Source organism: Herpailurus yagouaroundi, unplaced genomic scaffold (genome assembly GCF_014898765.1).
Source record: "Herpailurus yagouaroundi ecotype Mexico unplaced genomic scaffold, PumYag 160, whole genome shotgun sequence".
In the NCBI taxonomy this organism is placed as follows: Eukaryota; Metazoa; Chordata; class Mammalia; order Carnivora; family Felidae; genus Herpailurus; species Herpailurus yagouaroundi.
The window spans coordinates 37,973,250-37,984,627 of record NW_024412401.1 but is presented as its reverse complement, the minus strand read 5'-3'; the positions used below and the strand labels follow the sequence as shown (position 1 = coordinate 37,984,627).

Below are 11,378 nucleotides of genomic sequence, written 5' to 3'. Positions count from 1 at the left end.
GTAACAGTTTTGTTGAGATATAATTCACATGTCATACAATTTACTCCTTTAAAGTTAATGCTTCAGTGGGTTTTACTATATTCACAGTCATGCAGCTATCACCACGATCAATCTTTTTCATCACCCAGTGAGAAGCTCCTATCCATTAAGCAGTTCCCCCATTCCCCTTCCCCCAGCCCCTGGAGGCTTCTCATTTACTTTCTGTCTCCTTGGGTTTGCCTTTTCTGGACATTTTATATAAATAGATGTATATAATCTTCGTCCTTTTGTGTCTGGCTTCCTCAAACTCATCCATCATAGTAACCTGAACAAGTACTTTCTCCTGGTTTATCACCACCATCCTCGTTCCATACCTGGAGAGATGTTTCTTCGTGTCCTGTGTGCTGTAAAGCAAAGGCAAGGTCATCACACCGAGCAGGAGCTGGGGCACCAGCTGACCCCTGATGACCTAGGGCTGTGCTGTTTGATCCAGGAGCCACAGACCATGTGGCTGGTCAGTACTTGACATGTGACCAGTCCAAACTGAGGTGTTCCGTGAGGGTAAAACACACAGTGGGTTTCAAAGACTTAATGTGACAAAAGAATATAAAATATCTCAATAATTGTTTACATGGATTCCATGTCAAAATGATATTTTAGGTTCATAAAATGCATTATTAAAATTAATTCACCTGTTTCTTTTTTACATTTTTACATTTGACATAATTTTTTTAGAATTTTATTCTATGTTTTAGAAAATTTTAAATTGCAGGGATGCCGGGGTGGCTCAGTCGGTTGAACGTCTGATTCTTGATCTTGGCTTGGGTCGTGATCCCAGGGTTGTGGGATCGAGCCCTGCATTGGGGTCCGTGCGGAGCGTGGAGCCTGCTTAAGATTCTCTCACTCTCTAAGATAAAAAAAAATTTTTAATTAAAAAAAAAGAAAATCTTAAATTGCATGCATAGCTTGCATTATGTTTCTGTTTTCTATGTTAAATTTTTTTTTTTCAACGTTTATTTATTTTTGGGACAGAGAGAGACAGAGCATGAACGGGGGAGGGGCAGAGAGAGAGGGAGACACAGAATCGGAAACAGGCTCCAGGCTCTGAGCCATCAGCCCAGAGCCCGACGCGGGGCTCGAACTCACGGACCGCGAGATCGTGACCTGGCTGAAGTCGGATGCTTAACTGACTGCGCCACCCAGGCGCCCCTCTGTTTTCTATGTTATATAAACTATGTATAATTTATATAAATTTCTATATTACATTTTGGCACTAATCTAGAGCTTTTCTAGAAATCCTAGAAAGCCCCAAATCATCCTTTGTCTTTTTTCCTTGTTAAAAAAAGTTTTTTGTAAAGGTAATTAGATGCACATGGCAATAACCTCACATAGCATAAAGGGCATATTCAGTGAAGAGTCTTTTTTCCCATAGTTGCCCTTCTGTTTCGTGCAAAAGTGTTCAACACACACACATGTGTTCTTAGAAATGGTCACACAAGCATGTATGCTATGCTGGACCTTGACTTTTTTTAATATCCTGAAGTTGAGTGTTTATTTCTGGGAAGGCGATGAATTCACTGTGTTCAGAGTTCAGAAGGTCCATAGAGTAGAAATGCTTCCTCCCATCCCTGTCCCCACCACCACCCAGGTCTCTGCCCCAGAAGCAATTAATATTTCAGTTTCTTGCATCCTTCTAGAGGTAGTTTATAATATATAAGCAAATGTATTTATATTTTTCCTTTTTTTCTCTCTCTCCCTATTTTATACAGATGCTAGCTTATTGTAAAGACTGGGCTATACCTCAATTTGACACCGAAAAGTAGGTCTTAGTTCATACGTGAGCACAGACACATACCCTTTCCTCTTCTTGATGGCTGCGTACTACTCCACAGATAGTACGATCGTTTCTGTTGCCCCCGCCATTATGCTGCAGTAAACATCCTGTGTCATAGACCTTCATGCCCATGAGTGAGTGTGCTTTGCTATTGATAAATTCTGGGAGGCTCCGCTTTGATTTTTCCAAAGGCAGCCGTGACCAGAGCCAGTGGTGGAGACAGTTTCTGGCATCCGCCTTTCCGTGCTTGGCAGGAAACCCACATCCTGAGGCGGGACCCAGTTTCTGGTGCCAAGGCGCGAATGTGGCTAAGCGTGGGGGCTGCAGGCCTCACCTTCCAGGGTCCCGATTAACTAGAGCGGGTTTCCTTCCCCTCCCGATGTCCAGGTGGAATCCTTTGCAGGGCTGATGCAGGCAGGACGGCTGACGCCCCAGGACCAACTCAAGGTACCGTCTACTTCGGGAGATGCCCTTGGAGCTTCCAGACACCTGCTCTGTCCCCCAAAGTGGAGTCTCTGAAGCCCCGTCCGCCGCAACACAGGCCAGAGAATCTCAGACACACCGTCTCCTTTCACAGCAGACAGCCCCTGCTTAGCTTGCCGTGACAAGGACCAGTATATCACAGTATTACCACTGATTAAGCAGTGGTGGTGGTGTGCCAGAGGCACTGTGGCACGCCTTCGATGCACATGATTGCGTTTTATCATAGAACGCCAGTAAGGTGGTTACAGTCATCGCCCGCATTTAACTGGAATGGAGCGGGGGAAGCCGAGACAGGCGACTTGAAGGCCACGCGGCTGGTAGGCAGCGGAGCCCAGACCCAGGTCTGTCTGATACCCGAGTCCGCGGTGGTAATCCCTGGTCTGCACCGCCTCCCACCCATCTGGCTCCCTCTCAGCCACCAGAAGAGACTTGCCCTTTCAAAAATTTTCTTGTCTTGTAAAAGTGATTGCCCAGTATCTGAAAACCAAGGGGCAAAGGGGAGGGGAGCCCTAATCTAACCATTATGGGCTTATTTCCTCTTGGATTTTGGTATTTCTGGACAACTATAGTCGTATATAAAATCGAGATTTCTGCTGCATCAGCAGGACCCCGGGAAAGGAGCAGGTAGAGCTCTGAAAGCTGGAAGCGTGGGGTCAATGAAGGGGCTGTTAGCGGGGCCGTGGGCAGCGTCAGGGGATGCGACAAGGAACAGGGCAGCCTGGGGACCGCAGCTCTTCCCTGCCAGGTCTCTCTCCTCCCGCCCTTTGACCTCTTACAGATGCCTCCCACTAGGCAAGACCCCCCCTGGGAAGCCAGCAGGTGTGGAGCCCAGCTGATGCTGGAGGCACAGAGCAGCGTGGGGAGGGGAGCTGAAGAGGGGTGGAGAGGGGCAAATACAATACACCTGGTTTGTAAAAAATGCTATATTTTTTTTAAATTTTTTTTTCAATGTTTATTTATTTTTGGGACAGAGAGAGACAGAGCATGAACGGGGGAGGGGCAGAGAGAGAGGGAGACACAGAATCAGAAACAGGCTCCAGGCTCTGAGCCATCAGCCCAGAGCCTGACGCGGGGCTCGAACTCACGGACCGCGAGATCGTGACCTGGCTGAAGTCGGACGCTTAACCGACTGCGCCACCCAGGCGCCCCAAAAAATGCTATATTTTTACTACGTCATTACTGTGTTACTAATTACTATGTTACCATATAGACATCATCCATTTTCCAATTGCAACATATGTGATGTGTGTTGTATTATCTCACTGAGTGCATGAGCGAGGACCTTGAAAAACAAAACGCTTCTTTTTCTTCCCCTCTGTGGTACTTCCCCCGCATCTAGGAGGTCAAGAGCTGTTGGAAGATCAAGCCTGCCCGGGGACTAGATTCTAGGTTGTCCTTGAACTCAGTCTGCTGTCAGCATAGAATGAAGGGGATGGGGATGATCACAAGCCAGGGGAAATGACCCTTCTGAGTTCCTGAGTTTTAACCATCTGTTAGCTGTCACCACCTTTGCTGTGGACGCCTAACATCACTGTTAGGCCCACGAGCTCTGGAGCTGGAGGACCCGGGTTCAAATCCTGCTTACAACTTGCTCCCTCACTGTGTGACCTTCACCAACTTAAATAACCCTCTGTGCCTCGGTTTCTCCTCTTTAAATGAAGGTGATAAACTACCCCTGTCCTTAGGACTATGTTGGAAATTCAGTGACTAATGCCAACTGCTTTAGCGTAGAACCTCAGTGCTCAGTAAATTTTAGCTGTTGTTAGCAGCAGTGTGGTAGTGATGGTCATCTATCATGACAGTCCATAAGCGCTTGGGAAAAGAGTGACTACTGTTCCCAGATCCACAGTTTGGAAAATAAGAATGAGGATCCGTGGTCGCTCAAGTACTGGGCCCACAGGGGGACGTAGTGATGGCGTATTTGGCCTGCAACCGTCATGGAACATTGGGGTACGTGTAGGTCTATCCAGGAAACACTAGTGCTCTCTGGAGCCCGTGCCGAGGCTCTGAGCCATGCCTCGGCCTTGCCAGTCTGATGGCAGAGAGCTAGACGGGGGCAGGCAGGTTTTAGGGAGTCTTAACCCCAGCCTTCTAGGGACTTAGGGGCCCAGAGGATGGGTCTTCTGCCCCACCCCCACCGTGAGCTCCCTCATCCACTGTATCTGCAAGGACAGAGCCCACGGGGGCTGCACACTCAGGTCCTCCTGGCCTGGTCTGGTTTCAGGGCTTCCAGCGGCTAAAGGCCACCCACGCGGCCCTGGAGGAGGAGTACCTGAAGGCCTGCAGGGAGCAACAGCCGGCCCAGCAGCTGGCCGGCCCCCAGGGGACGCCCGGCAAATTTGATCCTGGCAGGTACGTGCTGGGGAGGGAGGCCTCTGGTTCCCTTAGTCACCAGGAAGGGCACACTTTGTCCTCATAATTCATGTGCTACAGGAACAGGGAGAAATCCTACCCCAATTAGCAGCATATCCAGATGCGGGTACACCTGAAGGCTGAAGTGTGTGTCCTTTTGGACTCATTGCCATGAGACGTGACCTTGGAGATGAGACCTGAAACTGCTCATCAGAGAGCAGAGAAGTGAGGCCAGAGGGGAAGGGATTTACTCAAGGCCCCACAGCCTGTTGGTCGCAGAGCGGGGCTCAGGCGGAGGCCACCTGTTCCCAGTCGAGTCCCCTTTCACCTTGTTTTTTCGAGTTCTCCACATAATCCAAACTGGGACATTAACTGGACCGTCCATGGGCATTCTCTGGAAGTTCCGCTCAGAAGCACGGCCTCCCAGACCTGCCTGCTGTGGTTGCCGTAACAGGTCCGGGTGCTGATGTCTCCCCAGGGTGCTAGAGGAGGAGATATTCCAGCTGGGTATTCGCCTGGAAGAGCTAAAGGACCACATGGACCACACCCAGCCTGAGCCTGAGCGAGCCGGGTCAGACTCCACTCCAGACAGCCCCCCAGCCACGCCTTCTCCACGCCAGCCAGTGCACCTGCCTTCTCCTTCAGGACAAGCCCCCACACCCGCCACCCAGACCCTCTGCCCTCAGGTACCTCTTTGCCCAGCCATACTGGACCTTTCCTTCCTTCTCTTCTTCCTTAATCGACTTCTTCACTGCATACTTGTGAAGTATGCACCATGTGCCAGCACCCGAGACACGTGGTGGGAATTCAGTGGGAAACCGACCAACAAAAATAGGTGGGGGGTGCCTGGGTGGCTCAGCTGGTTAAGCATCCAACTCTTGATTTCGGCTCAGGTCATGATCTCATGGTTCGTGAAATTGGGCCCCATGTTGGGTTCATGGGATCAAGCCCTATGTCAGGCTCTGCACTGACAGTGTGGAACCTGCTTGGAATTCTCTCTCTCTCTCTCTCTCTCTCTCTCTCTCCCTCTCTCTCTCTCTCTGTCTCTACCCCTCCCTCACTCATGCTCTCTCTCTCTCTCTCTCCAAATAAATAAATAAACTTAAAAAAAAGTAGGTGGTTTTAATACTCATGGAGTTGCTTGTCTTGCTGAACTCATTCTATTTTGCTCAGGGCTCTGAAGGAGAATTATGGGGCTCTAGGAGAGTAACAGGGCAACATGACTGAGTTTAGAGGCCCCGAGAAACTTTCCTTGAGTAAGAAATGTTTTAATGAGATCTGAGTGGGAATTACTACACGCAGAAGAGCAGAAGCCATGCACCAGGGGAAACAGCCGGTGCAAAGGACCTGTGGTTAGAGTATGGAAGGTGAGGGGGCAATTGTCAGAGCTGTGGCTGGAGGGGAAGGCGGGGGCTCCATGATGTAGGGGCTTGTGGGTCACATCAAGGGTTTGGCCTTAAACTCTTCTGGGTTTTCAGCAGGGGGTATTAAAAGAGGATCGGCAGGTAGGTGGGAGAAGGGAAGGGCAGATAGAGAGATGTGCGTGGACCTGAGACAGGTGTAGAAGGCACATTTGCCTGGCCTTGCAGTGGTGGTGAGAGGAAGGGGAATGGGGGTGGCCTCCAGCGTCCTGCTTGTAGCACTAGATGGAGTTGGGGACTGTGCACAGGTCAGGAGACCCTAGACAAGGGCCTTGCACAGAAAGGACTTTGTAGAAGTCTCTCTAGCCCAAATCACAGCCCCAAGAGAGATGATCATGGTTTGCTCTGCATAATTGAGCAGAGTGAGTGGATAGCTGTCACATAGCAGCCACACAGGTGACAGTAGTGGGGTCTTCTGTGCCTTGCTCCCTGTGCTGTGAAGGCATGTCTATTAGGCACTGGAGCAGGAGAAAGGGCCAGCATGGTAGGTGAGGCGGGGGCTGACGGAGGGCTGGGCGCTGGTAAGATAGCCATGACGACGGAGGTCTTGGTGGCCCAGTGATGTAGGGGAAACTCTCACACTGTGGAAAGCCCCTCCAGGTGCTACCTCACGCGCTCACGGGTGCAAACCCAAGTGCGTCATCTTGAGGGGCTCCCGTGCTCCCACAATGAAGGTGTTTTGGGGGCTGGGTGTCCATACCCAGCAGGAGCAGGTGAGGAGAGGTGCCTCTGGCAGGAAATCTGGCTTCAAGTCTCTGCTCTGCTCCTCGCTTCTGTTGTAAGTCTGGGCAAGTCATCTGAGCCTCGGTTTTCTGTCTGTAAAATGGGTTGTAAAAGCCGTAGGTACTGGAGGGACTATTGTGCAGTCGTGCCTGTTCAGCGTCTGGCATATGGCAGATGTTCCGTTCATGGCAGCCAGTATTGAAGGTCGCGCGATCCAGTCCCTGCATTCTGCACGCGCAGGAAAGGGTGATAGAGTCAGCGAGTCTATCCTGTTAAGTCTTCAGTGCCCCGCATGAGCCTGGTGAAAGGTAGGTCCCTAGGAAGTGGTGTTTGGCTACCTGCTGAATCTCTGCCCCTCCGCCTTTCTGGTCCAGCCTCACGCCACCAGCATCGGCCCCTGCCCATCGCATGTGAACGTGGAGCTGAGCACCGCCAGCAGTGAGACGGAGGACGGGCCGCTGGGCCTCCCGGCCCCACCCAGGCATAAGGAGCTGCCGGTGGAGCAGGATTTCCACGGCCTCCTGGAGCGGTGAGTAGCAGGGGTGAGGCCGGGGTGTCCGGCCCAGTGACTGGATCTTGGCTGGCCCTGCCGGGCAGAGTCATGCTCCTCTGTGTTCCTCAGGTACCTCAGCGTGAAGACTGTCCCAGAAGCCATGAAGCCGGAGGAGGGCGAGGACGAGGATGAGGACGAGGACGGGCAAGGCCATTCGGTAGAAGTTGACGGACCAGCTCCACCTCCAAGAAAATCAGAGGCCACCGGGATGCCCGTAAGGCAGCTCCCAGCACCGGCTGAAAGAAGTCACAGGACCCCCCTCAAGTATGTCACTGAGCCTCCCCTACCTGTCCCCAGACCAGCTCTGAAACCACAGGGGTGGTGATTATCCTACTGAGCTCGACGGCTCGTTACAGCTTAGAAGTGGCTTCCTGGCCTGTGACCCAGGTCTCTCCCCAGTGTGGACTATACACCGTGGATAGCACCGGAAGGGATTTGGGGTGGGGCGGGACATGGTTTTTGGCAGGCCAGATGCAGCGTGAGATAACGTCACTGTCCTCTTCAGCCTCAGACCTTCCAAGTCCCTCCAGGAGAAAGTTCCCGTGCCATTATGTCTTCACTGCCTCTCCTGATCGTCCTTTAAAAAGAACAAGAACAAGCGAGCAGACCTCAGGCCCAGAGCCTTTAGCAGACAAGAGGATCTGCCTAGAATGTAACAATAGTGTGTTCTTGGGTCTTGTGTCTATTTCCAAAGTTAGTTTCTATTTGTAACACAGAATACTGACTGCTCTTCCATTTATAATGATGACATGAGCCTTTTGAGTAGATTGAAGTTAATGAAATGGCTGAAATGGGGAAGACAGTGTGCAGATTCCTGACGCCTGGGAAATGATAGCTCGTTTGTTTCCGCACTATTTCCGCTCTAGTGCTTTGGGTAGGTTTTGCGGGCCCTCCCCATTTTATATAGGAGAAAAGTGAAGTTCAGAGAGGGGAGGAATCTTGCCCGAGGCCACACAGCTCAACGGTGACAAAACACTGGGTGGGCAGCCAGGGGTGTCTGACCCCAGAACTTGCGCCCAGACTGCTTGGCTCCCAGGACAGGGCTGCCCAGCCCATGCCAGGGCTCAGACCTGCTTTGCCCCTCCCCGCTGCCAGGGAGACTGTGGAGCAGATGGTGTCTGTAAAGCCAGCAGGCTTCCATGCATCCGTGGCCAGAGATGGCTACCTCCAGGACCTGGACAAAGTCGAGGCAGCTCCTCCTCCGGGCCCCAGCAGACCACCTCACCCTCGGGGCACCAAGCCTTTGGCATCCCACCAGGGCAGTCTGACCAGCTTAGAGGGAAGCGGCCTCTCTGAGCACCTTCCACAGAAGTCTCTGCGCCCAGCTGGTGGGCCCCACCTAGAGGTAAGCATCTGTGCATGGGGCGTGGATCTCCTGGGGATTTCTGCCCCCGGGCCTTTGCTCACACCCTTCCAGAATGCCTGCTGTTCCCAATCGCTACCAGGCACAATTCTGCCCCAACATTCAGGGCTTATGCCTGGTGCTGCCTCTCTGCTGTAGCTCCCTGTACCCCTGCCCCCCTGCCCCCCTGCCAGGACCTCTTGTCCTCTGAAAGCTTATGGCCCATTGTCTGTATTTGTTTGAGCCTGCTTAGCACAGATGGGGGGATAGTCCTTGATTCCATGGCCTGTTTGTGACATTAGAGTAGCAATTTTTAAACTATTGCAGGAGTCACAGATCACTATGGCAATGTGACTTATGCAATGGAGCCTCCCCTAGAATAATGCATATATATGCATGTGGACACACACACACACACACACACACACACACACACACACACCTGTAGTCCTGATGAGCCTGTAGTAAGCAATCTGCACTAGACCACGAACTCATTGAGGGCAGGCACCTGGGTCGCCTGTTTGTGTTCTTTGCACCTTTCATTAGACCCAGTGTTGAGGAGGTGTGCACATTTGATGAATTTTATCTTCCTGATTCATTGGGCCCGGGCTTTTCTGCCGTCCGACAGGACCATGGCATTCCAGGCCCAAGCTGGAAGACATGTGGAAAATGTGAATCCCATCCCCACAGTGAGATGGCTTTCTCCCTCTCCTCCCCTCCTTCCTCAGCTCCGGAAATCTGCTACAGTGTCTGTCTCCAGGGCCTCCCCAACTCCTCAGGGAAGCAGGACTTGTTCAGGGTCCTCCCGGGACATGGAGAGTCCCTGCTGTTGGCCTGGTGCTGGTCCCGAGTGCCTGAGGACTCTCACACCGCAGGCCTGGCCGCCAGGAGCTGGGCCAGCCTCCAGGCCTGTGAGCTTCTGGAATGTGAGGTCCAGGCCCGGATCGGGAAGACCTTCCCAGTGTGCCTTAGGCACACTCCTCAGACTTAAAGGGACACTGCCTCTTTCAGGAGCCCTGGATGGCATCCCCCGAGACAGACAGTGGTTTCGTGGGCTCAGAAACCAGTAGAGTGTCGCCCCTCACCCAAACGCCAGAGCACCGGTTCTCCCACATCAGGTACTCCGGGACCCCGCCTTCCCCATCGGCTTTGTGTGCAGAGGGGTAACCTGGGAATAAGTGCCGTGAGCCTAGAACAGGGGCTGATGACCTGGGCATTCTCAGAGCCCTCCCCTCATCCCCCACTCAACCAACCAGCGACAGACTGGGGAATAAGTATCTGTTGAGCAAATCAATGACTAAATGGTAAATGAAGATCTACAGATTGGGTGGCGGGAGGGGAACAGAAGACAAGGGTAAAGGGCAATCAGGGCGACTCCCTGAGAAGAGACTGGGCTAGAACCCCAAAGCAAGGGTGGAGGAGGGCACTCGGGGAGGGGTGGAGTAATGAGCCACCATGTAGAGCAACAGCCTCCAAAGCTGGGTGCAGTCCCCCCCGCCTGCCACCTCCAGGAGGCCTGCCTGGCTCCCTGTGGCTACATGGGAAGAAAGGATTAGAAATTCCATTTCTCTGTATATTTTCTAAAAATTAAATTGAGCCTTATAATTTTGCCCCTGCGGGTAGGCAGGTGGACGGCTCGATACACAAATGCACGTGTAACGGGGGCACATCCTCAGAAACACCGTACTGCCCCGGGTGCCAAGTCCCAGAGGTCAGGAGCTCATTGGCTTAGAACGTGGAGGGGCTCGGAGGCCCGGGCCATCTCAACATGTCTCTCCCGCCACGGTCCCTCAGCACTGCAGGAACATTGGCCCAGCCCTTCACTGCATCTGAGCCCCGGGATGCAGTTTCCCATCCCCAGACCAGGGGTCCTCCAGTCCCCAGAAGATCCGTGGAGCCCAGCACACCCAGGAGCAGAGCCCAGAGGCGACCCTCCGGCCGGGACAGTCCTCTGCGGCAGAGGGCACCCAGTCTCCGCCGGGAGCGGGCACTGGTGGCCGAGATGGGTGAGTGGGTGTATCTCTGTTGGCCAGAACCTGGGAGTAGCCGGATGGCACCTATTGAAAAATCAAAGCAATGAAAACCTTGTGTTACATTACCCTTTTTTTTTTTTGTTTATTTATTTTTTTTTATTTTTTTTTTAATTTTTTTTTTTCAACGTTTATTTATTTTTGGGACAGAGAGAGACAGAGCATGAACAGGGGAGGGGCAGAGAGAGAGGGAGACACAGAATCGGAAACAGCTCCAGGCTCTGAGCCATCAGCCCAGAGCCCGACGCGGGGCTCGAACTCACGGACCGCGAGATCGTGACCTGGCTGAAGTCGGACGCTTAACCGACTGCACCACCCAGGCGCCCCTTTTGTTTATTTATTTTTGAGACAGAGAGAGACAGAGCATGAATGGGGGAGGGTCAGAGAGAGAGGGAGACACAGAATCCGAAACAGGCTCCAGGCTCTGAGCTGTCAGCACAGAGCCCAATGCGGGGCTCGAACTCACGGACCGTGAGGTCATGACCTGAGCTGAAGTCGGACGCTTAACCGACTGAGCCACCCAGGCGCCCCTACATTACCTTTTAGGATACAAAATATCATGCGGGTTCACTGTGGGAAAATTTGCAACTACAGATAGGGTAGACAGAAGGGAAGAGAGAAAAAAATATGCCCGGAACCATCACTGCTACATTTTGGCGTC

General features: G+C 52.4%; 1 protein-coding gene across 5 annotated transcripts in view; it reads left to right on the top strand.

Annotated features, from left to right (window-relative positions):
* Positions 1-11,378, top strand: part of AKNA (AT-hook transcription factor) — a 55,933-nt gene that overhangs the window by 29,307 nt on the left and 15,248 nt on the right. For all 5 annotated transcript variants that reach the window (XM_040482084.1, XM_040482087.1, XM_040482086.1 and 2 more), the window contains exons 7-14: positions 2,201-2,260; positions 4,521-4,648; positions 5,127-5,334; positions 7,167-7,321; positions 7,415-7,609; positions 8,441-8,690; positions 9,699-9,805; positions 10,482-10,693. In XM_040482084.1, coding sequence (XP_040338018.1) covers positions 2,201-2,260; positions 4,521-4,648; positions 5,127-5,334; positions 7,167-7,321; positions 7,415-7,609; positions 8,441-8,690; positions 9,699-9,805; positions 10,482-10,693 — 1,315 coding nt within the window. The remainder of the gene's footprint in view (positions 1-2,200; positions 2,261-4,520; positions 4,649-5,126; positions 5,335-7,166; positions 7,322-7,414; positions 7,610-8,440; positions 8,691-9,698; positions 9,806-10,481; positions 10,694-11,378) is intronic.